The sequence below is a fragment of the Dromiciops gliroides genome, chromosome 6 (genome assembly GCF_019393635.1).
Source record: "Dromiciops gliroides isolate mDroGli1 chromosome 6, mDroGli1.pri, whole genome shotgun sequence".
Classification (NCBI taxonomy): Eukaryota; Metazoa; Chordata; class Mammalia; order Microbiotheria; family Microbiotheriidae; genus Dromiciops; species Dromiciops gliroides.
Window position 1 is genome coordinate 276108398 of NC_057866.1, and position 17875 is coordinate 276126272.

General features: G+C 51.0%; 1 protein-coding gene across 1 annotated transcript in view; it reads left to right on the forward strand.

Moving 5' to 3' along the window:
* The window catches only part of TEX15 (testis expressed 15, meiosis and synapsis associated), a 37237-nt gene extending 21372 nt beyond the window's left edge, over positions 1-15865 (forward strand). Inside the window, exons 11-15 of the mRNA XM_043972384.1 lie at positions 2115-6089; positions 6132-8324; positions 8406-9442; positions 11712-11779; positions 14674-15865. Coding sequence (XP_043828319.1) covers positions 2115-6089; positions 6132-8324; positions 8406-9442; positions 11712-11779; positions 14674-15865 — 8465 coding nt within the window. The remainder of the gene's footprint in view (positions 1-2114; positions 6090-6131; positions 8325-8405; positions 9443-11711; positions 11780-14673) is intronic.
* The last annotated feature ends 2010 nt before the right edge of the window (positions 15866-17875 follow it).

Sequence of the window (17875 nt, forward strand, 5' to 3'; positions counted from 1 at the left end):
CCCATGTTCTAGCCTGTCTCCCTCTTCCTGCTTCTTGAGTCTGTCCCCTGCTTGTTGGCTGCCCCTTCCTGCTGTGTCCCTCGCAGATTTGATGAACATACAATCTGTGCCTTTCTGGAAGTCCTTGGTCCAAGGGTTTGGTAACCCAAGGCCACGCACAGATCCCCGGGGTGCTCCACTGGAGACCTGCTGGCTCACCAACAAGGAACCACTCAAAGCTGCTCTGAGGCTTGCCATCCCACTTGATCTGAATCTGTCTGGCATGTGGCCCCCTGGCACCCCATCTTGGTAGCATCACCGTACTCTTTAAGAAGCTTTAGTCAAAGAGAACGTTAGCCTGAAGCCCTCCCACCCAGGGAAGTTATGTTAGCCTGGCATGACCTGTTATGGATAAGGCCAGGTTGACTCCCCATGACCCTGTGTGGGTTTTTTGGGCAAAGACACTGGAGTGGTTCACCATTGCCTTCTCCAGTGGATTAAGGCTAACAGAGGTTAAGTGACTTGCCCAGGGTCACACAGCCAGTGGGTATTTGAGGGCAGATTTGAACTCAGGTTTTCCAGTGCTCTACCCACTGAGTCACCTCACTACCATGAGGCCAGGTTAGCTCTTTGTAATCCCTGATTGACTTTTCAGGTGAACACTCTATCTCTTTAATGAGAGTACCAAGCTTTGCAGGTAGGTAGGTGGAATCAATTCACTCCTCAAACCTTCAGGCAACTCCACACACGGGGATATGGGTATAGGGAACGTCTGGTGGGAACACTCCTTCCTCCTGCCAATGCAGAGCAGTGGCTTACCATCTTAGAAAGTTTCCAAGGACGGTGACAGGCCAGGTAACTTGCCCAGAGTCACACAGGTAGTCTGTGTGAAATGTGGGACTTGAACCCAGATCTTCCTGTTTTTGAGGGTCACTCATTAACCACTGGCTCAGGCATCTCTACGCTTATCATCTCTCCTCAGGGGTATGTCATCCCTACCCAAGAGACCACCCTTGCTGAACTGCAAGCCAAAGCTTCTAATTGTACATTCTTAATATTCATGATACTACATCAGGCACACTTTTGTGTGTATATCATCCTTTTCCCCCTGGCCTTGCTGCGCTAGAAAATCACTTAAAGTTTCTCTACAATATCCTTCACCACTTAAGATTTAACACTGGACATTCAGTCAGTACTCCTTCATCAAGCACTAACTTCGCCCCAGGCATTGTGTACAAGAAAAGCAAAAAGATACTTCCCTGTTTTCAGAGTTCCCATTCTGAAGAGTGCCAGCAATATATATATATATATATATATATATATATATATACACATATATATATATACACATATATATACACATACACACACACACACATACATACACATATATATATATAATATTTGCAAGTATATGTATATATTCAGACACATACAGAGAGAAAAGATAAAGAGTTGATGGAAGGTATTCTCAGAGTGAAGTCTCTAGCAGGTGGGAGGAAGGGAAAAGGTGCCCCCTTCAATAGGAGGAGGTTTTTGAAATGAGTCTTGAATGTCGCTAGGGGCAAGCTAGGTGGCTCAGTGGATAAAGCACTGGCTCTGGAGTCATACAGGAGGACCTGGGTTCAAATCTCACCTCAGACACTTACTAGCTGTGTGACCCTGGGCAAGTCACTTAGTTCCACTTGCCTTAAACATTCGAGGCCATTTCTGATGTTTAAGTTGCCACTGGGCCCAAATGGCTCTGGAGGAGTGACCTTACACAGCCCTCCCTCACTCATATGCAATTCACTGCAAGGCATGACATCACCTCTCGGTATCATGGACAGACCACAACCAAATGTCACTAGGGGGAGCTAAGAGCTAGAGATGAGGAGCAAGAAGATTCTAGGCCTAGGGAGACGGCTAGTGGAAGTGCCTAGAGCTAAGAGAGTTGTATGGGAAGGGTCGAATGAGAAACTGTCAGATAAAATATCACGTCATCTCTAACCGCGAGGGGTTGGAGTAGATGACTGCCGCGATTCTTTCCAGCCTTCAGAACTTGCTTTCGTTCTCAGATCTCCTCCTGATTTCATGCCTATCAGTTATAGGGAGACCATTTTCACCCACATGTTCTTTTTTCTAACTCTTGACAGAAAAAAGAGGCTCCTTGAATAACTGCACCATTGCCAAAAGAATCGGGAAGGGGAAAGATGCTACTGTCATCTATGAGCATTTCCCGAAGCCTGCAGAGTCCTCAGCCCCGGACAGCTGCTCCTGTAACGCAGAGATGAATCCCGTGGCCCCTGATGTGGCCTCTCCCTGTGGAAGTGCTCAGAGTACCAGCTTCTTTTCCGTAGGCACCGTTGATGGCCAGACAGAGCGTAATTTAGCAGACAGCCACAACCTATCTCAAGCACAAACCACTGAGGCTAACCCACCCCTCCCACCTGGTGTGGATGCTGCTCAGAATGTGAATGATGACCTGTTGCTGAGCTTTAATTACCTTGAAAAATTCCTCAGCACCCTTTCCGCTGCAATTGCTCTTCCTAACAACACTGGTATCAGCACTGTGACGACCTCCAGGCTTATCAAGGACCCTCGGCTGTTGAGAAGAGGAGGATCCTGTGACCAAGCCAGCCCCGAGACAGGCTGCGCAGAGACTTTGCCGATGGAGAGCAGGGAAGAATACCCTGATTCAGAAGTGAATGCCTCACCATCCATGCCCACGGATGCTGCCCAACTCTCCGGAGCTGTCCCTAGTGAGCCCATGGTGCTCAATCAAGACCCCCCTTGTCCCGAGGGTCTGCCCAGTGACACTGCTTTGAAAGGCGTGTTGTATCAGAATGGTGACTATGGAGCCACCCATAAAGTAACCATGGATGATACAAAAGAAGGCCAACATCATGCTGATTTTCAGGTTGTTTTTTCATATGCTTCCAAAGAAGCCGTTGCAGAACATGAGAACAAGGAATGTGGTGATAAAGAAATGCAAGGCTCAAGCCTGAAGGACAGGATCCTTCTTCCAATTAAAAAACAATTCAGGAGAAAGTACATCTCGGAGGCGACTCACTTTCCGAGAAAGGGCATGTCAGTGGATGCCAGTCCAGAGGGTAACCCTACAACCCAAGAATTACAGCCTGCTGACTTCAAAATTGTACGTGAAGAACTTCAGCCTCCTTCTCCTCCAGAACCTCTTCAGGCTCAGCGAGAAACCAGAAATAAATTCATTCCAGACACTCAACATGTGAAAAATCTGAACACCAACACAGATAACCATTCCAAAAAAGCAAAAAATAAACACCCCAAGAAAAAAGATAGTCATGACTCTACTCGTGGAGAAAAGAAGAGTAGCTCAAGAGATTTTTATCATCCCCACAAAAAGTACGAGACTTTGATTTTATCCCACCAAAATGGTCATGATCATAAGAAGCCTCAGAACCAGGGGTCGGCCATTCCGGTGCAACCTTTCCCATCACCTCCAGAGCAAGGAGGAAAGTCAAACCCCAAATACGTACCTTGTACGTCAGAAGATAGTTACCCTCCGGTAAGTGCACACGAGTCTTCCAATAATTACCTGAAAGAGTGGCTGAGATATGAAAGAATGTGCATTGAAGAATATTTGGCCAAATTTCCTGAAGTAACAGAATTGAAAAGGGAAAGTCTGCACCTGATACCCACTGGTAGAAAGCCCGACGCTTCCCAGGAAATGGAAGTCATTGTTCAGACCAAAGAAAAGCCTAATGATTCGATTAATTTGCCACTTGACGCTAAAGTGCCCCATTTCAAGGTGATCCGAGATGGGAGCGGGAACTACCCAGGTGTTCATGGGGAAAATGGAAATGGGCCAATGTCCCCAGCTGTTGCACATAAAGATGGTAGATTGAATGCTTGTCTTGCTGGAGAGGGAGACAGAAGTCAGGATTGCTCTAAGTTCTGTGACCCAATGTCTGGGGCCGATGATACCTCTCTTCCTGCTGTAAATGTTCATTTTCAAGAAGAGGAATGTAGGAGTGAAGAAACTGATGACCCACATCCTGAAAGTGAAGGTAGACAAAGTCCTTCTGGGGAAGAAAATAGAATGGACGATATTTATGTAGATGAGAAGCAAGCCGTTTATATGAACAAAAACCACACCGTGATTGTCAGTGACGAGAGAGAGATTAAGAACTTGGGCAGGTCAGAAGTGATGTACTCTGAAAAGTTTTCTTCTACTTTTAACTTAGCCTGGAAGAAAAGCCGCCTGTCTATAGATACTACCTTGGCTGAAAACAAAAGTGGAGTTGCCCCTGGGAATCAAGGGGGGACACTTGTCAGTGGTGAAAGGAAGCTGGTGCTGCTGGCTTCCACAGCCATGCCACCAGAAGACACGGCTTCCTGCGCAGTCCATGCGCACAACAGCTGTGGCACCAACACGCCCATCCCTGATGCTCTGATGCCAGGGGTCAGTGGCGAGTATGAAGACAAGCAAGGGAACTTCCTAGATAGAGCGCAGGCTGTCCAGAGCCCCAGTTTTGGAGCATGGGGGAGAAATGTATTTGGGGAGCATGAAGATGATATGGACTACAGCAGACCCAGTGAAGCCTGTGAGGATCTGAAGATCCTATTTCCTCAGGACCTGCACTATGACAATGAGATAGAAGTGGAATTTGAGCCATGTGAAGACTCTTTGCTGCAACAAGACACAGCTCTCCTTGGAAATCTGCCTGCTGATGACATGAGCTCTGTGTACCAGCTCCTGGAATCTCGTATAGACTGGGAAGGTCTCTTTGGCAGCAGTGCTTGGAAGCCCTCAGAAGGTGCCACAAGCACTTTACCACAGGAGGATGAAAGCCAGTGCTTCCTGAGGGAGAAAAGTTGTATTTATTCTCATACTCAGAAGACCCACGGAGACCTCCTGAGTCCAGTGGTGGTTCCCGATTTACAAATTCAAATCACAAATGTCATTCACTCGGAATTTGCCCTTTCTCAGGAGTCAGTGGTGATGCCAGACGAGGTGCCGATGTGTGTCCCACCGGAGCCTGCCGAGGTAGAAATGAGCGACGTGTGGCAAGAGTTAGAACCTGTGACCAGTGATTCCCATTTTACCTGTGAAAGCAGAGACCCTTCTGATAAAGATGAGCTTGGTCTGAAGGTGTGTCCAGAGGCATCAGAACTGATGAGCAATTTGTTCATGACCCCACCTCCCACCTCATCAGTTCACAAGGCAGTCGAATACCCCCTGGCCCTGTGTCCTCAACCTGCTGCTACTTCCCCAACCACGAAGGATGAGAGTAGCTGCCCGTCGACAAAGCCGAGAGATGCCCATAGCAAATCTCCAAGGGTAAAGGACACAGAATCTAAAAATGGCAAAGGGAAGCAACCAGCCTCCTTCAAGAACAGAATCATGCCAAGTAGGAACTTCAGGGATCCCAGCCCTTGTGGAATGACCAGAAAGACGGCTCGGCACCAGTCGTCTGAACAGTTTTCTTCTTTATCTGAGGGACGTATCAAGACCTTCTCACAGTCGGAAAGGCACATCAGAAATGTCCTGAATGCCCTCTACAGTGAAGCGTCCTTGTGCAAGAGCAAACGTCTGTCCAGAAAACTGGACCGGGCTGTTCTTCATTTAAAGAAAGCTCACAGGGGAGTGCATCGATCCTTGCAGCTGATCACTAAAGTAGGGGAGAAGAGGAGAAATGGCCCCTTGCCCAAGTCCTATGAGGTCATACGCAACAGCTTATGGGAATGTTGTGACTTGGAAGGTTATAACTTTCTGACGGAAAGAAGGTGTTACTCGAGGCATTATTGGCAGAAGAGAAAAGATGACAAACGGGATGAGAAGAGAGCTTCAGGAATGCAAGTGGTCAGGTCTCGGACCCCTGCCCCACACCACCAGGGTTGTGGCGGTGGCAGCAGCAGGGACCAGGGTTTCCAGAGGCCACTCTCCATAGAAGGTCCATCCATTGAGGCCTCTGTAAGTCACGTGAGCATCCCAAAGAGCCCCAGTCCTGACGGACCGCATCACTCTGAGTCTCAGGGCTTAGCACCGAGCAGGGGCAATGTGAAAGATCCAAGAGGAAGGGCTGACCACCAGGACCCTGATGAACAGCCAAAAGCTTTCCCCTCTCATCACTCCGAAGGAGAAAGGGGTTTGGACTTTATCCTCTTGTCTAGCATTCACACTGAAGAAGGAAGGGAGAGGCCCTCGAGTGATGTCAACTCTAAGAAGGCTTCCTCAGCTCCAGCTAGAATGGAAAGAAATGGGAAGTTTTTCAGTGGCCTTGGGGAAAACAGCCTTCCCCTAGATACCAGTAAACCAAATGTAGAAGATGACAGTGAGACTACCTCCAGAGAGAATCCTGACATTGTCATTTCTGTCTTAAAGTCAAGCACAGGACACTTTTCCAATGCTGACGTCTCTCAAACAGATCTGAAGATACCTAGAGATACCCCCAAATTGGAAGGTCGTCTTCCTGCGGAAAAGTCCCTACAACTCACAGTGAGCTCAAGACCAAACACTGGGTCAGAACACTTAGTTATCGACTCAGGTGGCGTGGCTCCCTGGACAAGCCAAGAGGGAGAGAATGAGCTTCAGAATTCGTCCAGCATCTCTGTTAAAAATAATGTGACTGAATGGGAGACACCCCACGCTGAGAGTCTGCCAGCTGTTGGGAGTCTTGCAACCCACACTTCATCTCTACAGCAGGAGAAGCCGCAGCTTCAAAATGAGGGAGAGGATGCTGTGGATGCAATCTGGGGACCTTGCAAAACCTCCCCTCAGGGAGGGGAGAGGAAGGAAGGAAGTGGTCCAGACAGTGCCCCGGTGGGGCCTGCACCACTTAAGAAAAATAAAAATGGTCAGAAAAATGCTGTTGAGGCCCTTCTTTTGAGTACCTCTCTGGGAAAGACCAGGAGTTCTTCATCACAAAAATCCAGACTAAAGAAAAAAGACAAAAAAAGACAGAGAAGACCAGTTGAAAGGAAACAATTGTCAGAAAAGCCCCTAGGAGAATCAAGGGAGAAGGCTCCTATTCAGAGAAAAGGCCAAGGTAAACAGGGTCAGGTCTTGGACACTTCTTCTGTGGTGGCTGCCCCTTGGAGTAAAAAGACTCCCAGTCACCTGGCTAGGAGCAAGGAAGAGGAGGGCAGAATGGAAGTGGAGGATGTGCTGACCCTCTGCTCCAGTGCACCTCCAGCTGCAATGATGGGCGATCCTGCCCCCAGGAGGAAAGAAGTCCCCCCGACATGTGCTGTGCCAATGCACTTGAGGATGCCTGAGGGCAACCCTGCCCAGAAGCCCACTCCCACAAGTGAATTAGAGGAGGGCCAACCTTCAGAGGACCCTACGACACTCGTTGTGAAACTCTCAAAAATTCTGCAAAAGGCAGACACAGCATCCACTATGAAGAGTTTACAGGAACAGATCAAAATGTGTCAAAGCTTCCTTCCTTTATTTATTGAAGCTTTTGAAAGAAAGCAGAAATGTTCCTTTAAACATGTGCTGATTTCCCGGCAGCTGCTGGTGGAAGGGAACATGTGGAGTAACTGCAGGCACCGCCTGCGCCCGAGGGCTGTGGATTCTCTAGTAGAACTCCAGATGATGATGGAAACCATGCAGTTCATTGAGAACAAGAAGGGTCTCTTGGGCAGCAAGCCCACGTTCCGCAGCTTTCTGTGGTATGATGCTTCACTGTATGGTGAGCTACTCCGGGGGAATAGAGGCTACCAGCAGCAGGCCTGTCTCTACCCGGCTTTCCAAGACCGACTCAGGTATAATGCCTTCAGTGAACTACAGCACTACCACCGTCAGTTAGTCAGACTGTTAGAAGAAGCCAGGAAGAAGAACAAATCCTACTATGCCATCTTGAAATACAAGCGGCAGATCGAGGAGTGCAAAGACATCATGAAACACTGCTCCGATTGCTTTGATTTTACCCTTTCGGCACCGCTCACCTGTGGGGTTAATTTTGGAGATAATTTAGAAGACCTAGAAAGGTTAAGAAAAAGCACTTTGGAGCTGATCAGTAACCAGGACCATTTCCCTAAAATTCAGTCTTGTCCTGAAAAAGAAGACCATCTCTGGATCATCATGGAAATGGTCTCTTCCAAGATGCACTTCATAAAGAACTCTGAATCAATTAGCATGAAGATATCCCTCTACGGCCTGGAACACATCTTCTTCGATGCCGCTAAAAGTCTCGTTTGGAAAGAGAGAGGCCTGTCCAGCAAAAACCACTCCCCCGAGAAGACAGACAAAGAGCTAATCAGATTTAACCGATGCGCCTTTAAGAAGCTTCAGCAGATCTATGAGACTCTGGAGGCTTGCGGGAAAGCGGAATGTGCTTCCAAGGGTTGGCTTGAGGACACTGTTGGAAATCCTCCCAGTAAGTGCTGCAACTATTTAAAGAGAGAGGGGCTTAGCAGGGGAAGCTGCAGGTTGAGTGATACTTTCTTCTCTCTCCCAGATATCTGCTGTGTTGGAGAAATAATAGACCAAGCAGAATCTGCTGACCTAAGACAATTGGAGGAGCTTAGAGAGAAATGCACAGACCACCTGGAGACCCTAAAGAAGTGTTTCCAGATTCTGCAGGAGGCCCCCGTGGACAGTCTTTTGATCACAGAAGAGAATGTGCTGGACGTGGTCAAGAAGCATAGCCATCAGGGGGTCATCCTGAAGCCGGAAGCTGTGGAAATGTACATTGAAATGGTCATGCTTACCGAAACAATTCACTTCCTAAAAAACGTCACGGCCAAAAAACTGGACAAACCGAGGTTTCGGGGCATGCTGTGGTTTGATTTGTCTCTCCTCCCGGAGCTGATAGAAAACCAAGAAAAAATCGCTTGCTTCTTGCTTCCCAAAGAGGACACAGAAGCCTGCCTGTGGGAGACGGTGGAAAAGGCCATCTTACAACTGAAGGGCGAGGCTGCCGTCACCTCTGAGTACCCCGAAGGGGTCAACTCCTCCTATGCGCTCCAGCTGCTGTCCAGAGAACTCGCAGAACTCTCCGAAATAAGGACACTCCTTGAAAAGGCCGCCCCGCCTCTCACCACCTATGCGGACCTGGTGCCTTACACCATGTCCGTAAATTATGGCACGACCCTTTCTGAGCTGGAACACAATTACAACCAGTTTGCTGCATTGTTGAAAAACCTAACTCTGGCTTCCCAGAAAGACCTGGGGAAGATGGCCCAGGTCATGAAAATCATGAAGACCATAGAGCACCTCAAGGCTTCCTGTGCCAAAGCGGGAAGCCACGGTGGCTCCCTTCTCACCTGTCAGATGCTGTGCAATGCGGAGAAGGCCCACCGGCAGGAGAGGCAGACCAGGGCCATCCGTAAGACGAAACCCAGAATGGCTGGCAGGAAACTGGGGTCCTCCTGCAGGGAGTCACCCCACAGAGATCCGGCTGTCTCCAAGAAAAGACCCTTCACCTCAACTCCTTGTGAAAGCAGCCACGAGCAGCCTCAGAGCCCTGCTCTGCCAAGTTGCAAGAAACCGAAGGTAAGGATAGCTTAATGTCTCAAGAGGCGCCTGCCGTCCTCACCTCCCCCGAAGTTCCTGCCTCTGCCCCTCCTTGCTTTTGCTGGGTCTCTCCTTTGCACCCCCCTCTCGCTGTCCCTCGTCTCTCCATCATTTAGGTTCCCCTCTCTCCCCGATGTTAGAGCAACACCTGCCTGTTTGCCTGGTTTTGAAGTGCCCAGCCCAAGATCATGTGCTGAAGCGCTTCATTGGCAGCTGCTGTAAATTGAAAATGCCATCTGGCTGTCATTCTTTTTCACCCTCTCAGTAAAGTTCCCCTTTAAGTGAAGTTAGTGCTGGCTGCCTCCTGCTGCTGCCCCAGAGCCTAAGGAGGATGGGGGAGGGGGAGCTCTTGGCTTTTGCTTGAAAAAACCGAATTACTGGTCCCGCCGGCTAATGCTTCCTGGATCTGAAGTCACCCCTCTCATTTGTCTAAGAGCCAGGGTGATATTCTGGGAACCATAAAAAATGAGGTCAAAGGACCAGGCTCGCGGTTCCGCCGGGTGACCTTAGTGACCTTAGTCAAGTCCCTTGTCATCCCTGCACCTCCCTGTCATCAAATGTGAGATGAGGAACTTGGCCTTGATGCCTTCTCTTCAAGTTAAATCTGTGATGCCGTCACAGATGTGCAGCCGTGTCCACTGTGGCATCACATCAGCTGCTTCATAAGCATCAGAGTGACACAAAATAGAAATGATTAAAGTGTGTGTTTTTTTTTTTTAGTGAGGCAATTGGGGTTAAGTGACTTGCCCAGGGTCACACGGCTAGTAAGTGTTATGTGTCCGAGGCCGCATTTGAACTCAGGTCCTCCTGACTCCAGGGCCGGTGCTCTATCCACTGTGCCACCTAGCCGCCCCCTAAAGTGTTTTAAAAAAGGAAGTAACCCCCAAACTCGGTGCCTGTCAGACAGGGTGACTGATGGGGCCGCAGAGAGTGACACGGAGATCAGAGAAGTTCCTGGCTTGGATGGTCAGGCCCTAAGCTTCCCATAAGCGCCACACAAGTTGAATTAGAGTTGGTGGCGGGTTATCCCCATGTCTGTAACCGTGTTCCTATGGGAAAGTGTGCCCGCTGCGGGCCATTGGCCAAGAAGCGTGCATAGGCAAAGTGACCGGTCCTCCCACAGGGGCTTACCACTGATAACAGGAGCCTGGGCTGCTCTGCTAGGCCACAAGGTGCCAGGGAGGCTTCCCAGGAAGGATGTGTTCCTGCCAGAGAGATGGCGTGAGGCGAAGGTAGCTAGTGAGGGGCTGGTGTGTGCCTGCAGCACAAGTGTTGAGGCTTGATTCTGCTGTGACCAGAGATGGTGGTTTAGGATGGCCCTAGAATTCAAGCCAGAAGCGATCCCAGGGGCCCTTCAGAGTCTTAGTCGGGGATGTTGTGTTTCTAGAATGAGTTTTCTTTGTAGTCCTCTCTATCGTGTTTTGTGCATTTAAGACCGTGACTCTGAGGAGGGGTCCATACCATTGGCTTCACCAGACTTAGTGGGAGGGAGGTGGTGACCCCGTCAGTCAGCAGACTTGTATTTAGTGCCAGGCACTGCGCTGAGTGCTGGGGGCAGGGCGGTGCAAAGAATAGCCCTGCCCTCAAGAAATCTGTTTTGTGAGAGGGAGCCATGAATATTTGGGATGTACAAAAGACACATCAGAGTAGATGTTGGTGATGAGGACAGGAAGGGTGGCCTGAGTCTTGGTGGAAGCCAGGAAGCCGTGAGGTGGAGGGGATGCTGGTGCAGGGCGGGGCAAAGGCCTGGTGACAGGAGATGGAGGGCCATATGCCATGCTCAGGAAGCTGCCGTTAGACTGGAGTACACAGAGGGAATCGAGTTTCACAACCAAGAATGTTGGAGCCACCCGGGGGAGAGGTTCGGTGGGCAAAGAGAAGAATTTGGTTTTGATGCTGGAGTTGATAGAGACCCCTGGACCTCCTCAAGTGCTCCAGATGAGTCACTATGGTGGCCGAGTGAGAACAGACTGCAGGGGAGAGAGGTGACTGAGTGGAGGCCAGAGATCACCAGGCTCCAGCTCAGGGGGCAGGGGTGCCCTTGTGTGGGAGACAGTAGGGAGGTGAGAATGACAAGGCAGCCCTCTCCATGCCGGGGTGATGGGTGCGGGGAGGGAACCGCTGGTGGGCACAAATCTGTGTACAGGGGCAGCGGGATGCAGGGGTGTCATCGGCTGATAGGAAAACAGCGGTTGCCAAAAGGTCTTGGACATTGTAATCAGGTTTGGTTTGGCCGGTCTCCCCACAGATGGACGATCTTCTCATGACAGAGGTCAAGAAAACCCGGGAGCCAAAGGGGCCCCTCCAGGATGAAAGGTATGCACGTAAAAGCAGACTTTTCTAAAGACGACGCACCCCAGACTTTCTCAGATCTGAGTGTCCAAGGGACCCCCAGGGTCTTCTAATCCAGCTTCCCTTTGCCATGCCTGCAAGAGTGGGTATGTCTCTACCCATCCTAGAAGCCAGAGGTACCACGTTCCCCGTGGCTATCTTGGGCTATAGTGCCCCACTGGCTTAAATGACAGTTATGTAACGTGCTTTCAAATGCTCCTTGGCATTCTTGCCTCCCCCGGGGAACGGATTCTCATTTGTGTCTGCCTAAAGCGTGCCACCCAGAGCTGTGCCCATTCCTGTGGAAGAGGTTTTGGATTTGATGTTGGGGGCCTGGGGTCAGCACCTGGGTCTCCTCCATTCTTTTGTGGGGGCATCTGGGGAAGTCACATCAGCCCCCTTTACCCCAGTTTCCTCATTTGTAACCACCCTAACTGTGCCATCCCCACTGGTGACCAGTAGAGCAGATGTCACAGCCCTTTGCATTTGGGGTGACATGGGTTTTGTAGGCATGGGACAGGCTGCACCCTCCACTCTCAGTCACATTACGGGATATGTCTTCAGACCCACCCCTCCTCCAGACTGGCGAGGAATCCCCCAGGTGCTCAGCATGTGTGTGTGTGTGTGTGGGGGGGGTTATGTGTGTGAAGGGGTGTGGTGTGTGTGTAGGGTGACACCTGGTGAATCCAAGGAATCCCTGTGCTTCCAGTCCCCCAGGCTCTCAGTTGTGTGGGGGTGGGGGGTGTCGTGTGGGGGTGGATGTGTATGGTATGCGTATATAGCATAAGTATATGGTGTATATGTATACATTGTACACAGTATGTGTGTATAGCATGAGTATATATATAGTGTATATGTGTACATATGGGGGTGCATAGTGTGAGTATACAGTGTATGCATATCCATGTGTACATAGTGTGTGTGGGGGTGTATAGCATGAGTGTATAGTGTATGCGCATGTATGTGTACATAGTGTGTGTGTGTGGGGGTGTATAGCATGAGTGTATAGTGTATGCGTATGTATGTGTACATAGTGCGTGTGTGTGCCGGGGCGTATAGCATGAGTGTATAGTGTATGCGTATGTATGTGTACATAGTGCGTGTGGGGGGGGTGTATAGCATGAGTGTATAGTGTATGCGCATGTATGTGTACATAGTGTGTGTGTGTGTGCGGGGGTGTATAGCATGAGTGTATAGTGTATGCATATGTATGTGTACATAGTGTGTGGGGGGGGTGTATAGCATGAGTGTATAGTGTATGCGCATGTATGTGTACATAATGTGTGTGTGTGTGTGTGTGTGCGGGGGCGTATAGCATGAGTGTATAGTGTATGCATATGTATGTGTACATAGTATGTTTGGGGGGTGTATAGCATGAGTGTATAGTGTATGCGTATGTATGTGTACATAGTGCGTGTGTGTGGGGGTATAGCATGAGTGTATAGTGTATGCGCATGTATGTGTACATAGTGCGTGTGTGTGTGCAGGGGCGTATAGCATGAGTGTATAGTGTATGCGTATGTATGTGTACATAGTGTGTGTGTGTGGGGGGTGTATAGCATGAGTGTATAGTGTATGCGTATGTATGTGTACATAGTGCGTGCGTGTGTGGGGGGGTGTATAGCATGAGTGTATAGTGTATGCGTATGTATGTGTACATAGTGCGTGTGTGTGTGGGGGGAGTGTATAGCATGAGTGTATAGTGTATGCGTATGTATGTGTACATAGTGCGTGTGTGTGTGGGGGAGTGTATAGCATGAGTGTATAGTGTATGCGTATGTATGTGTACATAGTGCGTGTGTGTGTGTGCAGGGGTGTATAGCATGAGTGTATAGTGTATGCGTATGTATGTGTACATAGTGTGTGTGTGTGTGTGCAGGGGTGTATAGCATGAGTGTATAGTGTATGCGTATGTATGTGTACATAGTGCGTGTGTGTGTGTGTGTGTGTGTGCAGGGGTGTATAGCATGAGTGTATGGTGTATGCGTATGCATGTGTACATAGTGTGTGTGGGGGGGAGTGTATAGCATGAGTATATAGTGTATGCGTATGTATGTGTACATAGTGCGTGCATGTGTGTGTGTGTGGGTGTATAGCATGAGTGTATAGTGTATGCGTATGTATGTGTACATAGTGCGTGTGTGGGGGGGGGGAGTGTATAGCATGAGTGTATAGTGTATGCGTATGTATGTGTACATAGTGCATGTGGGGGGGGGAGTGTATAGCATGAGTGTATAGTGTATGCGTATGTATGTGTACATAGTGCCTGTGTGTGTGCGGGGGCGTATAGCATGAGTGTATAGTGTATGCGCATGTATGTGTACATAGTGTGTATGTGTGTGTGTGTGTGCAGGGGCGTATAGCATGAGTGTATAGTGTATGCGCATGTATGTGTACATAGTGCGTGTGTGTGTGTGTGTGTGTGCAGGGGTGTATAGCATGAGTATATAGTGTATGCGTATGCATGTGTACATAGTGTGTGTGGGGGGGAGTGTATAGCATGAGTGTATAGTGTATGCGCATGTATGTGTACATAGTGTGTGTGTGTGTGTGTGTGTGCAGGGGCGTATAGCGTGAGTGTATAGTGTATGCGCATGTATGTGTACATAGTGTGTGTGTGTGTGTGCAGGGGCGTATAGCATGAGTGTATAGTGTATGCGCATGTATGTGTACATAGTGTGTGTATGTGTGTGTGCAGGGGCGTATAGCATGAGTGTATAGTGTATGCGCATGTATGTGTGTATGGGGGGCGTATAGCGTGAGTATATACTGTATGTGTATGCGTGTGTACACAGTGTGTCGTATGCGTGTATGGGTGTCTGTGTGTAGGGTGACGCCCGGTGAGTCCCTGTGGCTCAGTCTCCCTCTCCTCTGCCCAGGGAGAAGATGGCGGATGCGGGAAGCGCCCCGGCAATCATCCCCGCTCCCTGTCCGAACCAGAGCAGGACAAGGTCTCCAGATGTTTCTGGGCAGGGGTCTTCCGGGCCCAGCTGCCTGTCCCTGTGGCAGGGTCCCACCAAGGACAGCCCCGCAGCTGCCAAAGGCCCGCTCAGGAGCCTGAGGAAGAGAAGCCGGTCGGAGGGGACCCTCCCTGGTAGTCCAGGCCTCGCTTCCCAGAACCCGAAAGCCTCTCTGGCTTCCCCCCTGAGGCCAGGAGCAGACGCACTTCGGGCCACTCCCTGTGCGGTAGGTGCCGCCTTCCATAGTGAAGCTGACCTCCACTCTGCTTCCACCACAGCAGAGGACTTGACCGCCATCTGTCCAGACCACGAGATGCCCTCAGAGGGCACTGAGGGCATCCAGCTCCTGACCACGACCCCGCCGGCCCACGTGGCTCTTGTCATCCATCCCGGTTGCCCCGGCACCTCTGAGCTGCTAACCACCCCCAGCAGAGCTCCCGGCCCCCCGGGGCCCCTCCAGCCAGGTCAAAGGCCTGAGCCCCCAAACCAGCTGGCCTCTGGGCCCCCCGGGGTGTGCCCCTTCTCGCAGCAGCAGCCGCAGCAGCAGCCTGAGAACATGCCGGGGGGCTCCGTGCAAGGCTGCTGGAGTAAGCACCCCCAGAGCGCTCCCCAGGCTTGGAGCCACTCTTGCAGTTGCTTCTACCCTTACTACTCGTGGTGTGTCTACCACTACTGCAGCAGCAATGGCAGCTCCGTCACCCAGACCTACCAGGGGATAATGTCCTACGAGGGCCAGCCCCCCCCCACTTTGGCCCCCATCTACCACGGGCCCGTGAATCTGCTCAGCTGCCCCGGCCCTGGCTGTGTTCAGCCTCTGCTGCCGGTGCAGGGACTCTGCGCCTCTCACGGCCCCCTCCCATGTCTCACTCCAGGACCACCCATCGCCGCCAGCCCCTGTGCGTCCGGCCAGGCTCCGCCCCACGTGCCCTACCCCTGCCCTCCTTGCCCAGGCATGTTTCCAGGAGTGACCGCATGTGGTGAGTACTGTGCCGGGCGGGGCTCAGGACTCTCCTTGGGGCTTGGCCAGCCAGGCTCCATCTCCGTGAGCAGAGGGATTGTGGGGGGCGTTCGGGGAATGTTCCCCGGGAGCATCCTCTTTGCCACTGGGTAGATGCACATTGGCCAGCCCCAGCGCGGGCTTCTGTCCCAAAGTCCTCGTTCAGGACCAGGGCTGGGGCGAGTTGAAAGGCAGAACTAACAGGACCAAGGCCTTCTTCTTGCCCCCGGGCCTAGACCAGGAAGACCTGCGTTTGTGTGACCCTCACCCCCACCTGTCCCCATTTCCTCATCTTTAAAATGGGTATAATAATGGGGGGGGTGTAGGGACAAAAGAAGAGGTGACATACACGTGTATGCATGTCAGCCCGCCCGGGGGCCACTCCAGAGCAGATGGGGGGTGGCAGACGGACCCCAGCACGGCCTCTCAGAGCCTCTGGCTTGTTGGTTTTCTTTGTCATTTGCCTCTGTTCTTTTAGGCCTTTTTAAAAATGTCTCCTTTTCACATCCTGGGAACCCTCTCCCTTCCCCCCCCACCATTGAAGGAAGAAAGAACAGGCTCTGTTATTGGATAAGCACAGACCAGACTGCCCCCGCCCACATCTGCCAGCTCCCCTGCACTTTGGGTCAGAAGGTGACCGTGTGGCCGCCCTTACATCCATCCGTAGGTCAGCCCTGTCGCTGGCTTTGTAGAAATGCTGCCACCCCCTTCTGCAGGGGTCCGGTCATCACAGTCTCCCCAAGTAGGTCTGAGATCACTGCCCCTCTTGTCCTCTCTTACGGCACACAAGAGGACTCCGCCCCAATCATACGGCACCTGTGGTCGGCCGTCCCTCTGATGGGCACCCCTCGGTGTCCGGCTCTTTGCCATCACGAAAACACCAGCTGGGCTTTTAAAAACCAGTCACCAGGGGACAGCTAGGTGGCGCAGTGGATAAAAGCACCAGCCCTGGATTCAGGAGTACCTGAGTTCAAATCTGACCTCAGACACTTGACATTTACGAGCCGTGTGACCCTGGACAGGTCACTTAACCCCCATAGCCCTGCAAACAAAAAACAAAAACCAGTCACCAGCTTTGTGGTGCTTGTTGTCCTCTCAGCCAGCCTGACTCGGGACCTCCCTTGGCTCTGAGAGAAGTCGAGGGGATCTTAGGGGAGTGGCACGTCCTGGGGAGCACTCAGTAGGATGGGACGGGACCCACGCCAGCAACAAGACTGTATCAGTGACACCTTCTACATAAAGCATAGGTGACAAACACGGCGGCCATCTCAGAGCATGCAATCTCAAGATGATGCACATCTGCATAGGAAGCCACGGACCGGCCGGGGAGACTTGGCAGGGAGCCTTGTGTCAGGGCAGAGAGAGGAACGGAAGGTGGGGGAGTATCAGCCTGTGTGGTCACGTGGAAGGAACCGATGGTGCCATCCTTCCTCCTCTGGGCAGCAAGGTCCCCAAAGAGGCACATTGACATCAGCCGTCAAGCCTGCTCTCCTCCATCTCTCTTTCTGCCTCTCCCTCTTCTCATCCCCCTCCTCTTTTCCTCTCTTCTCTCGCCTCTCCTCCCTTCCCCTCCCCTCCCCTTTTCTCTCCCCTTCTCTCTCCCCTCTGTCCCCTCTCCCTCCTCCTCCTCCTCTCTCCATCTCTGTATCTGTCCCTCTTTCTCTCCTGTCTCCACCTTTGTCTCTCCTACCTTTCTCTTTCTCCCTCTTTCTCTGTCTCTCCTTTTCTGTCTCTCCCTCCTCTCTGTATTTGTCTTTCTCTCTCTCCTCTGTCTTTGTCTCTCTCCCTCTTTCTCCCTCCCTGTCTCTCAGTGTGTCTCTTTTTCTATCTTTCTGTCACTGTCTTCATTTCTCCTCTTCTCACTCTTTCTCTCTCTGTCTCCGTCTCTTTCTCTGTCAGTTTCTGGCTCTCTGTTCCTGTCTGACCCACGTGTGTGTGTGTGTGTGTGTGTGTCTCACTGTCTGCCCGTCTGTGTCTCTCCTCAATTTTTTATTTCCCTTGCTGATACTCTAAAGAAGGCAGAGGATACCCCTCATCCCTGATTCTAGCCTTAAGAACTAGTGTATAGGGGCAGCTAGGTGGCACAGTGGATAGAGCACCGGCCCTGGAGTCAGGAGTACCTGA